This window comes from Vombatus ursinus, unplaced genomic scaffold (genome assembly GCF_900497805.2).
Source record: "Vombatus ursinus unplaced genomic scaffold, bare-nosed wombat genome assembly UNPS02011916.1, whole genome shotgun sequence".
Classification (NCBI taxonomy): Eukaryota; Metazoa; Chordata; class Mammalia; order Diprotodontia; family Vombatidae; genus Vombatus; species Vombatus ursinus.
The window spans coordinates 577,644-596,643 of record NW_020951694.1 but is presented as its reverse complement, the minus strand read 5'-3'; the positions used below and the strand labels follow the sequence as shown (position 1 = coordinate 596,643).

At 46.4% G+C, this 19,000-nt stretch overlaps 3 protein-coding genes across 4 annotated transcripts in view; 2 read left to right on the top strand and 1 right to left on the bottom strand.

The window, feature by feature from the left end:
• Positions 1 to 240: 240 nt before the first annotated feature.
• Positions 241 to 10,503, top strand: ARRB2 (arrestin beta 2). 2 transcript variants are annotated; one of them, XM_027857171.1, is made up of 15 exons: positions 241 to 336; positions 3,716 to 3,746; positions 4,336 to 4,396; positions 4,576 to 4,620; positions 5,103 to 5,299; positions 5,984 to 6,043; positions 6,402 to 6,469; positions 6,867 to 7,002; positions 7,422 to 7,506; positions 7,956 to 8,028; positions 8,434 to 8,571; positions 9,224 to 9,307; positions 9,392 to 9,471; positions 9,613 to 9,667; positions 10,006 to 10,503. In XM_027857171.1, exons 1-15 carry the CDS (start codon positions 314 to 316, stop codon positions 10,097 to 10,099), a joined length of 1,230 nt encoding a protein of 409 aa, XP_027712972.1. In that variant the 5' UTR covers positions 241 to 313; the 3' UTR covers positions 10,100 to 10,503. The 2 variants fall into 2 exon arrangements, with proteins under 2 accessions (XP_027712972.1, XP_027712973.1); XM_027857172.1 differs by lacking the exons at positions 241 to 336; positions 3,716 to 3,746; positions 4,336 to 4,396; ... (1 more) ...; positions 5,984 to 6,043; positions 6,402 to 6,469 and having other exon boundaries at positions 5,184 to 5,299.
• A 1,277-nt stretch (positions 10,504 to 11,780) lies between these two features.
• On the top strand, positions 11,781 to 14,693 carry MED11 (mediator complex subunit 11). The gene is made up of 3 exons (XM_027857159.1): positions 11,781 to 12,618; positions 12,835 to 12,965; positions 14,015 to 14,693. The coding sequence occupies exons 1-3, from the start codon at positions 12,534 to 12,536 to the stop codon at positions 14,150 to 14,152; spliced, it is 354 nt and encodes a 117-aa protein (XP_027712960.1). The 5' UTR covers positions 11,781 to 12,533; the 3' UTR covers positions 14,153 to 14,693.
• Positions 14,694 to 14,789: 96 nt separating this feature from the next.
• The window catches only part of CXCL16 (C-X-C motif chemokine ligand 16), a 5,425-nt gene continuing 1,214 nt past the window's right edge, over positions 14,790 to 19,000 (bottom strand). The window contains exons 3-4 of the mRNA XM_027857157.1: positions 18,420 to 18,502; positions 14,790 to 16,466 (exon numbers count right to left, since the gene is read on the bottom strand). Coding sequence (XP_027712958.1) covers positions 15,934 to 16,466; positions 18,420 to 18,502 — 616 coding nt within the window. The 3' untranslated portion in view covers positions 14,790 to 15,933. The remainder of the gene's footprint in view (positions 16,467 to 18,419; positions 18,503 to 19,000) is intronic.

Below are 19,000 nucleotides of genomic sequence, written 5' to 3'. Positions count from 1 at the left end.
AGAGAGGCTTGGAGAGGGGAGGGGCAGACTGGCTGAGAGCTCCCCCGAGCAGTTGCTGAGGAAGCACCAATCAGCGCTTGGCAGGGAGGTGGGCCGGCTTCACCGTCCAGTCACCGTGGAGAATTGGAGATTCGGCCAAGAGAGGGAGGGGTCGAATCCCCCCCGCTGACGCGTCGGACCCGAGTTTAGTGGGATGGGGAGGGGAGAAAGGTGGTGAGGCGCTTGCGCAGTAGTGGCGGGGAGGAGCTGGGCCAAGCAGCGGGCGAGGAAAGCTGTGAGCTAGTAGCCGGGCGGGCGGACTGCTGTGCGCACCATGGGGGAAAAAGCAGGGACCAGGTAAGTAGGATGGGGTCTGCAAAAGGGGTGCATCGCTCAGAGCCAGGGTTTGCAGAACGAGTGGCTGCGGGCTCCCTGGATGGAGAACATGGGGAGGAGAGCGGGGACCAGGCGCCTGGGGAATGAGGATGGGAGTGGGGGCAGGGGCGCTGGAAGGACCGGGCTTGTGGGTCCATGGGGACGTGAGGTGGACGGGAGCAGCATGCATGGCACACTAAGACGAGTGGGGACTCGGAGCCTGGAGCCTGCATTCCAAAGGGACGGGGTGGGTGGGGGGCGATAAACGCTTGAGCTGTCTTGTGGCTCAGATGCTGGGACACTGAGAGGAGCAGCAGGTGGCCTGTTACCCCCAGGGACAGTGCTTGGAGAGGGAAGCCTAAACCCAGTGGGGAGAGACAGCCCCCCTCCCTCCGTCTCGTACCAAACAAACAGGAAGTCGCCTGTACAGTAGTCCCCCGCCCTGGAAGAGTGCCCTCTACCTGCATCCTAGCCTGTGATACCCACATATTTTGTCTTCACCCCCCAAGGATTGCTAGAGGCAGCAGCTTTATGGAGAAGAGTACATATGAGAGACTGAGAGATAATGTTGCTGGCAGCCCACCCTAGCATGCTGCTGTGTCTCCTGTCCCCAGCACCATTTGCCTTTAGTATACCCTCTCCCCACATAATTTTAAGTCAAGGCCCCTTGCACTCTCTGTACCCCAACTTGTTTTTTTTTTGACTCCAGTAGAATCTACTCCCTGTTGTGACCTAATACCCACTCGGGGACCTAAAGCTGTTGGGGGTGTATGTCTCTGTTTCTGGTAGGAAGGGAAAAAAGGGGGGAAAAAAGAAACCCTGGAAGAGCTAAGAGTATGTCCTAGCAGCCTGATCTGTCATATCTCTTACAAATTGCAGTCAAACCTTTCTTGGTAGAAAATGGGAGCCTAGGTTTCTGACCCCAAAGCTAAATGTTTGGGTTAAGGGGAGGAACAGTTCACAAGGGCAGGCAGTGGGATGTGGGTGGGTTAGAATCCCAAGGTAAAAAGGGAAGTGGTTGACTGAGACTCCCCCTTTTCTCTTCTGTGGCATGGGTATTTTGGGGGGAGTGGACTAAGGAGGGGACTGCTGACATGGCACAATTTATCACACATACCACCACTACCCCTTCTTTGAGCCACAGGAAATGGAGAGAATAGCAGGAAATGGGGGGGGCACCTGCTTCTGCTGGCCCTCCCCTCTGGGCAACTCCCTTGATCTCCCCCACTCATCTTCACCACTCTCCACACACATGAACTCCTCCCTAGATTGGGGCAATTAACCACATTCATCAGCTCAACTGAAGAAAGGTTTATTAAGCTCCTATGTGCCATAAAGCACTATGCTCAGTGCTGATGGATAGGAAATCGCAAATGAAAAATAAATAATGCCTGCTCTCAAGGATGGATCGGCATCCTCTCTTGGGCAAGGGCTTTTGCTCCAATAACCAGCATCCAGGTAAATACCATCCTGGGGCCTCTAAGATGACAGGATCATAAAATTTAGAGCTGTAGCCCTTGAGAGATAATCTAGACCGACTCCCTCCTTTTACAGAAAAGGAAACAAACACAGTAACTTACCCAAAATCCACATATGTGTTAAGGAGCAGACCTAGGATTTAAAGACTAGGCCTTTGACACCAAATAAAATATTCTTTTTTAAAATATACTATGCTGCCTCTCCCTTAGTTTAATTTGGAGCGGGGGGGGGGGGGGTCCTGGAAGGGGGCAGGCAAACAAAAAGTAGAAAGTATAGATATCCCCTTTGGTCTTTTGAGGAACATCAGAACACAGTACTTAGCATGACAACAAGAAGAAAATAAATGGTAGCTAGTACTGGACATTCAGTCACGTCCAACTCTTCATGACCCCATTTGGGGTTTTCTTGGCAAAGATACTGGAGTGGTTTGCCATTTCCTTTTCCAGCTCATTTTACAGATGAGGAAACTGAGGCAAACTGGATTAAGGGACTTGCCCAGGGTCATACAGCTAGTAAGTGTCTGAGGCTGGATTTGAATGCAGGTCTTCCTGACTCCAGGCCTGGCCCTCTATTCACTGTGCCACCTAGTTGCCAGGTAGCATATTGAAATGTCATTTTGCTTTTCTGGAGAGGTCAGTGTGGGAGAATGGGAAAAGGGTTGGACCTGGTTGGTTCTAATAGTTTTCACTAAGGAAATTTGACCCTCTGGGAGTCAAGAAGGGAATTGGGGAACTGGAGTTTGGGGAAGCTTGAAGTAGTTATCATTCAGTGTTGGCCATTTTAGGTTTATCCAAGAAGCATTTATGAGAAACAAGAGTGTCTGAGAGGTAAGTAGGGATGTGTCTACTTGAGAGAAGGGGCAGATCCCTTGGCAGTTGCTATGAAAAATAAATTCTAAATGATGCCATGTTGGGGCCCCAAAGACTTCTTATCTCAATCCCAGGTGAAGTCGTAGCCTAAAAGACTGCCTTGGACAATTGTTAGTGGAATAGAACCATCTCCAGGTACTTAGTTCACGTGGTGAAATGCACTTGGGCAGTATCATGTAGTAGTTAAAATGATGGACTTGGAGTCAGAAAGACCTGGATTTGAATGCTGCTTTTGATACTGACTGTACATTTGATTGTGGGCAAAATTACATCCCCCTCAGCTTCAGTTTCCTGGTCTTTAAGCTGGGGATACCACCTCCCATGGTACCTACCTCCATAGGGTTGTTGTCACAGTAATCTGATTTTGGCAACTGCCATAGTGGACTATATCAAGGGGAATGTCTGCTTTCCCTCAGGCAGACAATGGGGATGAGGCAAATGACTGGACAACAGACTGGTGGTCACTATTACAGCCCCTTACTGGTACCCCCGAGAGTGAGTCAGCCTCTGAAAAGAGGAGAGCAAATATGGTTTGAATTTGGGGGAGTGGTGATTAGACCTAGATAGTGACTTTTGAAACCAACAGCTATACTTTTGATGGAGTCTTTCCTCTCCTGTGAGGGCTGGTGAAGAACAAATGAGGGTAGGGCTGGGTAGGGAGAGGTGGCAGGGGCCTGTCCCATTGCTCTGACAATTATCTATAGCTGTCATATTATAGGAAGGAACCCCCCCCCCCAAGTCCCATTCCTTTTCACTTAGGAAAAGACTCATGGGGAACAACTAAGCTAGAAGGGGACAAGGTGGGTCTGGATAATTGCTATAGTAATGACCTTCCAAATCCCATTAGTTTCTGGTCCAAGGTTGAGGCCCCCTTGGGGGTCTGGGTTTCTGGGAAAGGTGAAGAGGACAGAGAATGAGGTAAGGGTTTGGAATAAGGGGGAGCATCCCAGGGTAAGGTGAAGGAGTCCTTTGGCTCTCTGAACATGATTGTGTTCTCCCCTTTGTTTTGGTAGGGTCTTCAAGAAGTCAAGTCCTAACTGCAAGGTGAGGCCCCTGTGGCTCAAAGCTTCCTGCTCTTTCCCAATCTCCTTTCAATAGTCTCATCTTCCTACATAGGTTCCCCAGCCCCTCCCCCCAGCTCCCCACTTCCTGTCATATCTAAAAGCTGACTTCCCCTCCCTTCTTGCCACTATGGCAACATGCATGCCTGTGTATGTCCTAGGGAAGCTGAGGGTAGGTGTTAGTAGAGGCAGGTGCCTTGGGCTCTGGGGTCCAGGGGGAAGGGAAAAGCCTAGGCATCCTGGCTATAATCTGTTTACCCTATTCCAGGATCCCTAGTGAATAGAGAGGATGGGCCTGGGGGTATTCTGATTGGCTGCCTTGGGGTGGCATGTCCCTAAGGTCTTTTTTCCTGGGAAGGGTCTTGTTTGAAGTCAGGGGTGCTAAGCAGCTGTAGGGGAACAGAGAGAGGATTTAAGGGCATCCGTAAGAAATAAGGGTGTGAGGAAGGTTGAAGACATGAGGGGATTCCTTCTTGGTACCCAGATCTGGAAAGAGGATACTGTGAGCTTGAGGGCTTTCATTCTCACTTGATCTTGATGGCTTACCTCTCCCCACTTTGCCTTCCTGCCAGCTAACGGTGTACTTGGGCAAGAGGGACTTTGTGGATCACCTGGATCGAGTAGATCCTGTGGGTAAGTAGAAGGGCAAAAGCCCTGACTGGCCCTGGATACAGAGAAAAAGGAAGCTCTTGGGGGAGGGCTTGAGTCAATATGTTACATCCCCTCTGACATCTTTAAGTGCCAAGATAAGGTACAAATTATAGGCAGGGACCAGGCAGGGTCTGAGGTTACACTGTGGGTCTCCTTTACAGATGGAGTGGTGCTAGTGGACCCAGACTACCTGAAGGACCGAAAAGGTGAGGAACCTCAGGGATTGGGGGCTTCAGCTAGATCAGGGGTGGGGAACCTGTGGCCTCCAGGCCACATGTGGCCCTCTAGGTCCTCAAGTTGGGCCTTTTGACTGAGTCCAAGTTTTACAGAACAAATCCTTTTATTAAGAGGATTTGTTCTGTGAAGTTTGAATTCAGTCAAAGGGCCCGACTTGAGGACCTAGCAGGCTACTTGTGGTGTTGAGGCCGAAGGTTCCGCACCTCTGAATGGAGGAGGGGGTGGAGAGAGAGGGGACTCCTTAATAGAATTAGTAACGGGACAGACATGGCAGGTGTATGGGGTTTTTAGACTGTTTGACAGAAGAAAAAAATGAACCTGGGAAGACAATGTCAAATGTCAGAAGGTCTTGCTAACTAAGAGAATCCAAAGTGGGCTCTTTTCGGGGGAAGGGAGGATTTCTCCCTGACATCTTTTTCTCCTTCTCCTCCTCCTCCCCACCCACCCATAGTATATGTGACATTGACTTGTGCCTTCCGATATGGTCGTGAGGACCTGGACGTTTTGGGCCTGTCATTCCGAAAGGACCTGTTTGCCGCCACCTACCAAGCTTTCCCCCCCATCCCTGACCCACCCCAACCCACCACTCGCCTTCAGGAGCGACTGCTGAGGAAGCTGGGCCAGCATGCTCACCCCTTCTCCTTCACAGTGAGGATTTTTTTCACCTCTAGCCCTCCAACGCCTTGCCTGTCAGGGTCAGCCTGATTCCCTCTCTACAGCAAGTCCCTTGGAACCCCCTCGTCAGGATGGCATGGGGCCTGCCAGTGTGTTTGGGGAGACACCTCATTGTTAGCAGACTTGGGATCTAGACATAATAGAGATATGTAAGGCTATCTAGGGATGATAGAAGAACAGGCAATATTGTGCAAGCCAGTAATCTCCCTGCCAGCTTTCAGAGAGCCCTTAAATGGCTTTTTCCCTACTTAATTACTCCAACTAGAAAGGCAGCTTGATATAGTACATAGGGCACCTTGGAGCCAGGAACACCTGGATTCAGGTCCTGCCTCTGAGACATATGGTTTTCCGATGCCAGACAAGTCACTCTCTGTGCCTCAGGCAACTCTAAATATAAGATTCAGAGCAGATGTTGGTCTGCATTAATAGAGTTGGTTTCCTTCCCAGGAATTCCCTACATTCATGAAGTGAAAAGTCCAGTCCAAATTCCCCCATCTAGATGGGGTTCTCCCAGCCCTTCCTCTTATCATTATCATATTTTTTTTTTTTGGTATGTTTTCAGAGAAGGGGTTGTAGTCTCAGATATTTGGGGAAGGATTTTTTTCTTGGGGGAGGGGAGGGTCAAAGAAACTTGCCACCTTCCCCGTACTCTCCCAGATTCCACAGAACCTGCCCTGTTCTGTCACACTGCAACCTGGACCTGAGGACACAGGGAAGGTAATGGGAGCATGGGCAGGGAGGGGTGGGGCATAGACAGGCACTACTGACCTAGACCTGAAAGGCAGTGTTAGGAAATGGACTATAAAAGGAAGTAGGAAATGTTTTTTTAAAGGGAATGGGAAAGATGATAGTTATGTCTGTTGACTAATGATTTGAGGAGTGGGGGTGTGGTTGAGGGCAGCAAAAAAGCTAAATTATGATTGGAGGATCTGGTAGGGAAGATGTAGATAGAAGAATGGGAAGATGTTGACAAGTAACATCCCTCAACATAGGGTTAGGAGGCAGATTGGGGGAGGGCCAATGGTTGAGGTCATATGCAGAGAACTGACTCTAGCTTCTGCCTCTTCCCATTGAGGCCTGCGGGGTAGACTTTGAGATTCGAGCCTTCTGTGCCAAAACATTGGAAGAGAAAATCCACAAGAGGTGAGGGTATCAATACCACCCACCTCCTGTCATTTCCCAGTCATTGTTACCGTTCTTTTTGAGGTGGGAGTCAGCATGGAAATGTCTTGGATCTGTTGAATGCCTTCCCTCTGTTGATTATTTCCAATTTATCCTGTGTATGGCTTGTTTGTACCTAGCTGTTTCTTTATGATTTCCCTCTCTACACTGTGAGCTCCTTGAGAGCAGGGGTGGTCATTTACTTTTCTTTTTATCCCCAGCACTTTTAGCACAGTGTCTGGTACATAGCAAATGTTTAATAAATGTTTGTTGAGTGATTTACTGGTCAGGTTGGGGAGAGATGGCATCTTGGAAAGTCAGAGGAATTCACTGACTACTAACAGTATCACCTATCCCACCCCCTAATTTCCTGGCCTAGGAATTCTGTGCGCTTGGTGATTAGGAAGGTACAGTTTGCCCCAGAGACACCAGGTCCCCAGCCCACTGCTGAAACTGCTCGACACTTCCTCATGTCTGACCGATCCTTGCACCTTGAGGCCTCACTGGACAAAGAGGTGAGGAGGAGAGGGGAGATCTTAATCATAATGAAGGGACCTAACACTCCCAACGGGGAACTTTTGGGGGCAGGGGGACAAATGACAAGATGGAAAAGAAGACAATATTTGTAAAGCATTTAGCACAGTGCCTGGCACATAGTAGGCCGTATACAGATGCTAGCTATCATAATTATTTCAAGGACAAGGCCTGGATTGAACGCCTGCCACAAATGGGGCTAGACTAATAGGGGAACATAGTGTGATGTACATAGACTGAGAAAATATGGAGAGGGTCTTTTTCTATATCTTCGAAGGAGGGAGTTGCCCATTTTTGATAAAATAGCACATCCATCAAAAACAGTGCAGAACAGTGATTTGTAGAGTTTGACAGGTGATGAGACAAACTGATGGGTTCCTCTCCCCTTCCTATTGCCTAGCTGTATTATCATGGGGAGCCACTTAGTGTTAATGTCCACGTCACCAACAACTCCACCAAGACCGTCAAGAAGATCAAAGTTTCTGGTATGAAGTGAAGAATAAGGGCTATGGAATAGGAATTGTGGGTGGCTGGAATGGGAGGGCAGTGACTATAGAAGAGGTATTTGGAGGGAGCCCAATAAAGATTTTGAGGAAGACCCTGACTGGGACAAACTAGAGAACGTTGAGGCTATAAGGGGATTCATGTGTCTTGGTAGGAGTCGACCAGAATGTGGGAGAACTTTAAGAGAGGGCCGACTGGGCTGGGGACCCCTGTTATGAGGGTGATGGATCATAGAGGCAAGGAATTTGGGAGACATGGATAAAGGATGGATCTGGAATGGGGAGGGGTAGAGGGAGGGCTGTGAGAGTGGGAGATTACAAGCTGTCTCCCCATCTTTTGAGGATGCTGTGACCCAACTTCTTTTCTTGTCCCTCATTCCCATTCTTTGCCTGGTGCTTCCTGCTGGTGATTCACCTTTTCTCCACCACAGTGAGACAGTATGCTGATATCTGCCTCTTCAGCACTGCCCAATATAAATGTCCAGTGGCTCTGATAGAACAAGAGTGAGTAATGGGGCCCTCCTTAGTGGCCCATTTCTTGGGGGGGGGGGAAGGAAAGATGACAAGGACCAAGAAAGAATTCTCCAGGCTGGGGGGAAGGGGAGAGGGCAGGATTAGTTTATACCTAGAAAGGGGCAAGGAATGATATAATCTTGAGTCTCATCCAGCCTCTGCTTTGAATACTTTCAATGATGGAGAGCTCACAAGGTAACTGCCCTAATTTCTAGAAAGTTTTTCCTTAGAGCAAATACCTTGTTCCATTGTAAATACTACCCATTAGAGAATGGTGACTAGTGTCAGATAAGTAAATTTTAGTGGCAGTTTGGGACTCTGAGAGTTGGAGTCAAGCTGTGCTCTCCCCTCCAGCCCCAACATCCTTTACTAAATGACCACTCCTTTTCTTTTCAGTGACCAGGTGTCTCCCAGTTCCACATTCTGTAAGGTGTATAATATAACCCCATTGCTCAGTGAAAATAGGGAGAAACGAGGACTTGCCTTGGATGGGAAGCTCAAACATGAAGATACCAATCTGGCCTCCAGTACTATGCAAGTGGGCAGGGGGAATCCTGTTTGTGTTAACGCCTGTTATATATTCTTAGCTAGTTCATATCTTGTTTTTTTCCCCTCCTTATTTCCCACCTCTTTCTCATTTTTCTTGCCTTCAGCCTGCTTTCGAACAGAGTGGAGGCTACATTTCCTATTAGCCTCTTGGTAGAAGCTGCTGTGATTCAGTGAAAAGTTTTTTAGAGTGAAAATTTGGACACTTGAGTTCTAATCCAAGCTTTGTCAATTTGGGGAAGTAATTTCATAAGTCAGAATTTATGGCTGGAAGGGACCTTAGAAATTTCAGCCCCTAGGAAGTGAAGCCATGTGCCCAGGGTTGTAGATGAGTAAATCGAAGAACCATAACTGACCCCCACTTCCTGTTGACTCCCTGTTTTCTTGACCTCAGTGCTCTGCCCTGTCACACTAGAGGGCTGAATTAGATGGAAGATCCTTCTAGCTCCACGTATTATATGTGGTTAACTCAAGCCCCCAAATCCACTGGAAGCTTTCCTTATAGTCTGCATTAGGCCCTCCTGGAGCTTATAGGAGAGTTAGGGGTCTGAAGTGGGGTGGGGCAGGGACCAGTCCACCAGGTTGGTGTTTATCCATGCTCTAGTTCTTAGCCCTAGACTAAACATCTTCCTCCTTGCAGAGTGAAGGAAGGTGCGAACAAGGAGGTACTAGGCATCCTTGTGTCCTATAGGGTCAAAGTGAAGCTGGTTGTGTCTCGGGGAGGGTGAGTACTAGTCTTCTATTTTATTTCTTTTTCCCAGCGTCTAGAGCTACCTGTCTTTTACCCTCATAGTGTTTCTTTCTCTAGGGATGTTTCAGTGGAGCTCCCCTTTGTCCTAATGCACCCCAAGCCTCATGACCACTCCACCCACTCCAAACCTCAATCAGGTGAGACTCTTTCACCTGCTCAACCACTTCCAGGAATCTGTTAAAAGAACAGAATAGGAAAGGGCTATAAAGAGAAATTTATTCTTCTCTTTTTATTCTTCAACCACCAACTAACTGTTCATCCCCTTCATTTTCTTTCAGCTGCCCCTGAGATAAATGATCCAGTGGACACCAATCTCATCGAATTTGAGACCAAGTAAGGAAGACCTCTGCCTTTACCCCTCCTCCCCCTACCTCCATGGAAAAGGAAGAGGACTCCTTTTTGCTTTAAGTCTACTTTCCTCTACCCTGCTACAGCATCAATTCCCTGCCCTCTCTAATAATGGGTGGGGGTAAAGGGAGAAGAAGATTCGGAGGGATGAGGCCTCAACAAACCTGGCTTAGTGAAGAGGCTGCCCAGCAGCTCAACCCTGTCACTGCTAAATCTCCGTGTCATCTGTAGCACCAGCACTCTTGCTTCTTTCTCTTTTGGTTGGGGTGGTGGGGAAATCTGGAGCCTCTCTATCTCATGCCCTCCCTCACTTCCTTTCCCAGCTATGGCACAGATGATGACATTGTGTTTGAGGACTTCGCCAGGCTTCGGCTCAAAGGGATGAAGGATGAAGATTATGATAACCAATTCTGCTAGGGAGGGAGAGTGGAAGAGGAGAAAAAAGTGGTGGGGGGAAATAAGAGCAAGACCATGCTCCCTATTCTAATTAGGGTTCCATATGTTCCCCCAGGCATAAAAGCACTGTACACAATTTTTGATTGAAGCTGGGCATTAATTTTAAGCTGCAGTGGCCCCATATAGCAACAGGCTGTGTTTGTACCTGTATTTGGGGTTGGTTTTTTTTTGGGGGGGGGAGTGAGGAGTAATTGGGAAGAAAGAGAACCCTCACCTTCCACACATATACCTGTCACTGCCTCTATAGATCCCCTTCTGGATTGTAAGACCGCTTTATTAATAAGGGGGAGGAAAATGGTCCCCTGGGAGGCAGGGGAATTGTTACGGATCTAAGCAAAAAGGAGAATAATTTTTTAAAGCTGAAAGTGTGTGTGTTTTCTCTGACCTGGGGGGGGTTAGTAAAAAATTATGGGGGTGGGGAAGAGGTAGCAGTAATACCATTTTATTTTTGTTCTTGAGAAGACCAAATGATCAGAATTTGAGAGCACAACAGCCCTGTGAAGTAGGGAAGAGAGACAAAGAAAGGAGGTACAGACAGTTGAAACCCCAAGGGTCACACAGGCAAACAAGTAGCAGACTGAAATTCTTCTGAATCTGAGGGCAGTTCCAACGTAGGGTTTGTTCATCCCTTAGAATTGAGCATTCAGCTCACCAAGTTAAGAAATTCAATTTCATCACTTCCCTCTGAAGGAGACAGCTTTCTATAGCTAGAATTTATTTGTCCTTCCCACCTCTGAGGTTCTGACGGGTTCTCTGACCAGTGTACTAGAGTATCCCTGTTTCTTCTCTTTGTTTGCTGGTGACAAACTGACAAAACTCTAATTTTACTTTTTCTAGTTTCTGTGCTGGGAAGATAATTAATGTCTTACCACTGGCTTCCAAGTAGGCAAAAAGACAATATATGTCCAGGACCAGACCTGTGATACTCAGTGATGATGAGTGTTTTGAAAAGGGGAAATGTAGTACTGTGTATGCAAGCTACCTTAACCAAAAAAAGCCACACATCTTGAGAACTTACAGCTTGTTTTCAAGAGGTCTTAAATACCCCAGCTGAATTTTTGCCAAACTTACCTTTTCACTTAGTTTCCAAAGTCTATCCTGATGTTAGTCCTACAGCCCTGACTTCATCCACTATGAAACTCCTGGGGGAAGAAACCAGCTATCCAAGACTATCCCCCACCTGCCTTGGGGAGGCATAGATCATAGGAGTTAGTTTGAAAGGTTCAACTCTTCTCATTTCTAAGATGAAGAGATGTTGCAGAGGGAAGCTTTCTTGCTTAATGTCATGGAGATAGTGAGTGGCTAAGCAAGATTCCAGTCCAGGCATTAATAATTAGTAATAGCAAACATTTATATGTGCAGCTAGGTTGCCCAATGGATAGGGTATTGGGCCTGGAGTCAGGAAGACTCTTGAATGTAAATCTGACCTTGGACATTTACTAGCTGTGTGCTCCTGGACACGTCGCTTAACCCTGCTTGCCTCAGTTTCCTCCTCCATAAAATTGAGCTGGAGAAATGGCAAATCACTTCAGTATCTTTGCCAAGAAAACCCCAAATGGGGATCACGAAGAGTCTGACACGACTGAACAACAAATACTTATATACTGCTTGCTATGTGCTAAGCGCTTTACAATTATCTGATCCTTACAACAACCCTGGGAGATAGGTGCTATTCCCATTTGACAGATGAGAAAACTGAGCCACTGCATTTAAGTGCCTTGGCCCACACTCACACAGCTAGGAATTGTCTAAGGCCACATCTGAACTCTGGTCTTCCGAACTCCAGGTCCAGTGCACTGCACCTAGTTGCCCAAGATCTAATCCCACTTCGTGGCTTCCTGGGGATGCTGGAAGCTGAAGATCTCTCCAAACCACCCTCACCACTACGCCTGTCCTAAGCAAACAGACACCCGGCAATCAATTACCATAACAAAGAAAACCGGCCAGCAGCCTGGAATGTAGCTTAATTTATAGAACGGTTCCTAGGGAAGACAGGTTTGATTAACCCTAGAGGATTAGTCCCCACCTTACCCTAGTACCGTACTGTATTTCCAGTCTTGTGCAGCCCTAAGCAACTTGGGAGCTGTAGTCCACCAGAGGCAGAGAAGGATCAACCTGCGCGGGGCTTCTTGGGAGCTGTAGTCTACCAAGAAGCAGGCTTGGGCCGGCTGGCCGCCGAGTGGAGGGGAGTGTCAGGCTGCGCGGTGTTTCCTGGGAGCGGTAGGCTACCGGGAGCCAACTGAAAGGCATCCGACTGCGCGGAGCTTCCTGGGAGTTGGAGTGCGTCTGCTGCCGGTAGGTCGGCTTCTGACGGGCCGAAGTGAGAAGGGCTTGCGGGTTTCTCAGATCGGCGGTCCGCTAGGAAACAGTCGCGGCAAGGATTCCCGTTACATTCATGGCGACTCATAGCTTGGCGAACGAGCGACTGAGGGCCTTGGAAGATATCGAACGGGAGATAGGGACTATCCTGCAGAGCGCCGGTGAGAGTCCAGTTTGGGAGAGAGGAGGCCTGGCTTGCCGCGCATGCGCCGAACCAATTTGCCTCTTGTCTTTCCCTTATTCGCGGGCGGGGTGGGGCGCAGACGCCTGGCCTGGGCCAGAAGTTGGGGGGAGGAGCTCCTAGCTTGGGGAGGGGGAGGGGTCATGTTGGGAGCTCCGCCCCCCCCAAGCGAAATTTCGGCTCTCTGCGGGGGTAGGAAATGTGATCCTGGAGCTGTCCAAGGAGAAGGCAAACGAACGGCTGCTGGACCGCCAAGCGGCAGCCTTCACCTCCTCCGTGCAGCACGTGGAGGCCGAACTGTCAGCCCAGATCCGATACTTGACTCAGGTGGGTGCCCAGGAGGAGTCAGTGCCTGGCAAGGGGGTGGGGTGATGGCCTGGGAGTTAAAATCTGAGGCATAGATTTGGGTAGTTGGACCGGGCAAGAGAAGGCGGTGTTTAAAACTTCAGCAACTCAGGTCTTCACCCTCATCAGTTACCTCGATGGTGGAAAAACAATAGGAGAAAGAGTCCCAAGTGCTGGGCATTCCCCTCAGATAATCCAAAGCCGAATAGATAGATGCCAAGAAACTGAATGGTATGGCAGGCTGCATCCCAGAAACACGTGCACATTATGACTTCAGCCCTAGAACTCTGTCTGCTTTAAAGCCCTAAATACCTGAATGTTATGGTTTGTAGTGACAGTATTGACAGGGGGAAGTGCAGAATTATGTAGCACAACTGAAATTGGGAGCCAGGAAGATCTGTTTTCAAATACTGCCTCAGAGTTACCTATTTGTGTGGTCATGTAATTGGGCTGTACTTTATTTTCCTTAATTGTAAAATTAGGGGATTGGACTCAATACCTTTAATGACCCTTCTAGCTTTAAATCTATGATGCCAAGACCTCTGACCTCCTTTCCATCTCAAAATCAATAACCCTAAAACAAGCTGGAAAGCAACTAGAAGGAAAGATTTATTAAACCATAAGTTTCATAAAATAGTGACTTGTTGGGACAGCTAGGTGGTACAGTGAATAGAACACCAGCCCTGGAGTCAGGAGGAACTGAGTTCAAATCCAGTCTCAGACCAGACACTTCATACTTACTAGCTGTGTGACCCTGGGCAAGTTGCTTAACCCGAATTGCCTCATTTAAAAAAAAAAAAGATAGTGACATGTTTATTTTTGTATCACTCCCATTATCTTGAATAGGGCTTTAAGCATATGCTTAATAATTATTTTTTTGAATAAATTAGTGAAAGCAGCTGGACACCTGGGACCTGAAGAAGTATATTGGTGGGGTTTGGATAGATGTCTGGATCCCTCAGGGGAATTAGGTGGTGGGGTGTGGAATAGGGTGAAGATAAGAACCAGCTGACATGTGTGTTCATTTTTAGGTAGCAACTGGCCAGCCTCATGAGGGTTCCAGCTACTCATCAAGAAAGGACTGCCAGATGGCACTGAAAAGAGTAGATTATGCTCGATTGAAATTGAGTGAGCTGGCACGAACCTGTGAGCAAGTGCTGGAGACCTAAAGCAGAGTAGAGGCCCTGTCTTTCCCCTCTTCCATACCTCTGTTGTCTTGGACAAAGTAAGGAGAAGAGTGAGGAGAAGGAAGTGGTATCCCACCAGACTTCACCATTCAGAAAATCCATGGGAAATAAAGAAGATACAGGTTGCTTCACCCAAGAACTCTCCACAAATTACCTCTTTAACCAGGACTTGGAGATTGTAATATACAACTTCTTTCTTCCACCCTACATTTCCATTTTCCCATGATACTTTGGGTTCTTCTTGCCACTTTGGTCCAGCTCAGACACACAAAATGGGAGAGAAGATCTGACTGTTTTAATAAGCAAGCCTATATTTTCCATGCATCATAAGGTAGGAGGGGATAAGGGCATCTAATTAGGGAGGGCATAAAAGGAGAAGATCTGGGGGAATAGTGGGAGAGTGGAGTTCAAAGTCATGTGAGGGATGAAAAGGAGCAGGGCAGTACCTTGGGACTGAGATGGGGAGCAAGAAGAGTAAATTAGTTGACTTGGGTCAGATACATCCTAGAGAGTAGAGCAGTATAGGGGGAGATATTGATGGGATGTACTTGAGGAAAGACAGAATTGTTAAACAGAAGAGGATTCCTGGGAGACATTGATTGCAGAAAAGACTCAGAAATTAGAAAACAATCACATTTAATGAAATTAATACCAGATCTTCAGATTCAATGGGAGAAGCAAATATTATTGTAGAATAGTTGCCTTGGGAGAAAAGCCTAGCTGTTTACAGATGGCTGAAGCATTGCTTATATCAAGAGTCAGGCGGATCTGCCTCACAAGGGATTATCAGCTCAAAATCTAAAAAGATGAGAGATAAAGGAGGCTGGACCCCTGAAGAGAATGGGAGTTGTGGGCAATGTGTATCGAGGGGTATTCCTGAAGGCTATGGAACTAGCAACAAAACTCTATACAATCTGGGCCTTGCCTCTTTCTCCAACTTTATTTCCCACCACTCCTTTCCTCTGCTCTAGCAAAGTCTATTAATGGCTCTTAGAACATGTCTTGTGTCTTTGTTCAAATAATTCCTCCATCCTAGAATGTTTCCGGGCCTACTCTCTGTTTATCTAAGTCCTATGCCATCTCAAAAGCCCTTCTCAAGTCATGTGTGGAGCCTTTCACAACTGGCCCCCTCTGTGCTATGTTGACTACCTCTACCATTTGACACTTGGCTAATCCTTGTACTGTTAAGTATCTTTTTTAGGGATATCTCCTGTTTGCTCAATCAGGTAGTAAGACTCTCAAAATCAAAGACTTGTCTTATGGCTTCTTTGAATTCTCAGAGGCCCAAATAGTGCTGTGCAAACAGTAGGCACTCAGAATGTGGTGATTGTTGTGCCACTCAAGATAAAGCTATAAATTCAAAGTCAGAGGACCATAATCATAGAAGACCTAACTGTGTCACTAACTAGCTTAGGTGCTTCTTAACCAGTAAGGATGATCTCAATTGAGTTTTCTTAAAGTGATTGATAGGAGACTGTGGACAGAGCACTGTACTCTGAGTCAGAAAACCTGACTTCAGCTCCTGGTTCTGCCACTTAGATTATAAGATTTTGATTTGGAAGGTCTTTAAATCCCTTGTTGTACAGATGAGAATGAGGCCCAGAAAGGGGAAATTATTTCATAGCATCATATAAGCTAGAAAGGACTTTAGAGGTCATCTAGTCCAAGGCCCTCATTTTACAGTGAGGAAATGGAAGCTCAAAGTCACATAATGGCAGAGCCAGGACTTAACCCAGGTCCTCCAACTCTAAATTCAGTGTTTTTTATAGTATACTAGGCAGCCTCTGAGAAGAAGGACTAGGGGCTAGAAAGGGAGCTGAGTCTAGAAGGGCAGATTCCCTTGTTTCTTGATGCAACTGAGATTTATGGGACCAGAATACCTGGATCCCATGTTTACCTTTGGGGTGCTGATTTGGACATTCTACAGCTAATCGCTTCTGACACAAGACATAAGCAAGAGCTCCAGTAAGGACAAAGACAACCCCAAGTAGGCACAGAACAGGTATGGTGGCAGAGGTACCCTGCTGGTCCATTTTTCCCTTTTTAGCTGCCCACTTCAAGTTTTTGATGCTGCTGTTCTTTGGAGGGGCACTGGTGGTATCATTGAGATATCTATTCCTCATTCCTCTGGGCTGGGTTGTTGTTGACTGGTTGGTCTGGGAGAATGGATCAATAGTGGTGCTGAATGGGGGTGATCGGTCCAGTCCAGTGGGTTTAGGGGTCTGGATCCTGGTAGTGGGGTAATCATCCTGGGTGCCCTGATTTCCAGACTGGTGTGTCCTGGCGGATCCACATTCTGGGAAGACAAGATGAGAGAAGTCTGGGGAACTGGGGAAATAGGGAATCAAAGTGAAGAATCTAGTAGAGATAGTGGAGTGGGTAAGATAGTTAAACAGAAGACTTAAAAGAGGGGATAGATATAAAGAATATAACTCCTTAATCCAATGTTGCCAACAATCTATTTTTCTTCCTCAATCAATCAAAAAGCATTTATTAAGAGTTTATTATGTAAGGAGCTGTGCTAAGCTTGGAGATAACAAAAAAAAAAAGTACAAACTATACCTGCCCTAAAGGAGCTGGCATTCTTTTCTTTTCCCCAGTTTTTTTTTGTTAATAAATGTTATTGCTATCTTTTGTTTTTTACATTCTCAGAATTTCTCCCAGTATTTTCCCCCTCCCTCCCAGACAGCCGTTCTACATAACAAATAACATTTTTTTTTAAGAAAAAGAAAGAAGAGAAAAAAACTCAAACAAGGCTAAAATATATATGTATACAATATTTTACATCTGTGGATCTTCCACAGATCTGGAAAGGAATCTTCAAAGGAATAAGAATGTGTCATATCTTTTCTTTGGGGCCAGACTTGTTCTCTGTAATTTTGCAACACTCAGTTTTAATTTTTTTGTAGTTCTTTTCATTTGCATTGTTTTAATCATTATGTATATTGCTTTTTGACTTTACTTCATTCTTCATCAGATCATGTAAGTCTTTCCATGTTGACCACAATCTCTTAACTGCTAAATCCAAGGGCCATTTTTTTTTTCAGTCCTTATCCTTCCAGTGTTTGGCAGTGTTGTGATTGCTGATAAGTATTCTCCCTTCCCTGGGTTTTTGTTTCCTTGGTTCTCCTGTGACCAGGTGATTGTTCCTCATTTTCCTTTGCTGGATCATTATCTATGTCCCTTCTCCTTTGCCTAGATGTACCCCTGTGGCTGTCCTATGCCCTCTTCTTTTTCTATATCCCCCTTACTTCAATCTCATCAGCTACCATAGGTTCATTTATTATCTCTATTCAGATGATTCCCAAATCTGAAGCCAGCCCTCACTTCTTTCCTGAACTCCAAACTTGTTTTTTCAGTTGTGTCCAACTCTTCATGATCCCATTTGGAATCTTCTTAGCAGAAATTTTGGAGTGGTTTGCCATTGTCATCTCCAGCTCCAGATGAGGAAACTGAGCCAAACAGGGTGAAGTGACTTACCCAGGCTCACACAGCTAGTGACCGTCTTGAGGCTGGATTTGAACTCAGGAAGACGAGTCTTCCTGACTCTGGGCCTGGCACTCTATTCACTGTGCCACCTGGCTGCCCACATCTCAGCCTAGCTTCCTTCAAAGCCCAGCTCAGTGGCCCCCTTTCCTGTTCACCCTAGTTGTTAGTGCCTTCTTCCCTGAAATTTCTTTGTATTTATTCTTAATGTTATTTTCACCAGTAGAATGTAAGGTCAAGGACTGTTCCGTTTTTTGTCTTTGCAGCCTCAATGCCTAGCACAGTGCCTGGCACATGGTAGGGTTTCAGTAAATGCTTGTTGAATTGCTCAGTAAATGTTTATTAAATTTGATTGAGAAGAGGAGAGAAGTGGAAGGAAGATAATAGCTTGGGAGGGGGCAGAAAGGAAGAACACAGTTGAGCTGGAAGATATAGGAAAGGGGAAGGTGAAGGAACAGAATTAACTGATGGGAAGAAGAGAAGAAACTGAGGTCAAAGGATAATAGAACTCTTTTTGAAAATAGAATACAGAGAGGCAGCTAGGTGGCGCAGTGGATAGAGCACTGGCCCTGAAGTCAGGAGGACCTGAGTTCAAATCCGACTTCAGACCAAATACTTGACACCTACTAGCTATGTGACCCTGGGCAAGTCACTTAACCCCAATTGCCTGAAAAAAAAAGCCAAACAATACAGAATAAAGAGAAAGAGTGTTAATAATGGGAAAGACAGGGAAGAAATCTTGTAGAGCTACATGGACTCTCACCTTGTTTGTCAAAGCAAGTCCTTAGCTTCTGGACCCAGGAGTTTCTGGAGCTTGAACACAGAGTTCTTCTGGGTAGGCGGAACCTGGTTAGGAATTGGGGAAGGTGTACTGCCTCAGTTCCCAATTCTGAAGTTTCACTTTTCCCCTTTTTTACACTGCTAGCAATCTATCTCAATTGGCCCTTCCTCATTCCTTTTTTTTTAAGAAGACATTTTTATTTCCTGAAGTTACTGTGTAAAGTTACAGTTTTGCCATGCTGCTGATTTCAGTAGAGGTAAAAGGACTTTAATTAGTATGGGAAAGAAATATCAGCATGGTCACAAAACATATTGAGAAATGATCAACTTGATTATTTTCTGACATCTTAAAAGTTGAACTGTATATACAACATGGCTTAATTTTCCCAAATCTGAAAAAAAAAATGTTCTTTATAATTGTTTTTGTTTTTACATTCATTTTTTCACTTTCAGTTCCAAATTCCCTTCCTCATTCCTATGCAATGAAACAGCTTGGAATTCCCCAGTTACTGGGCAAGGTAGGGTTTACCTGGGGCGAGTGGGGCGGGGGGGGGGGGGGGGGGG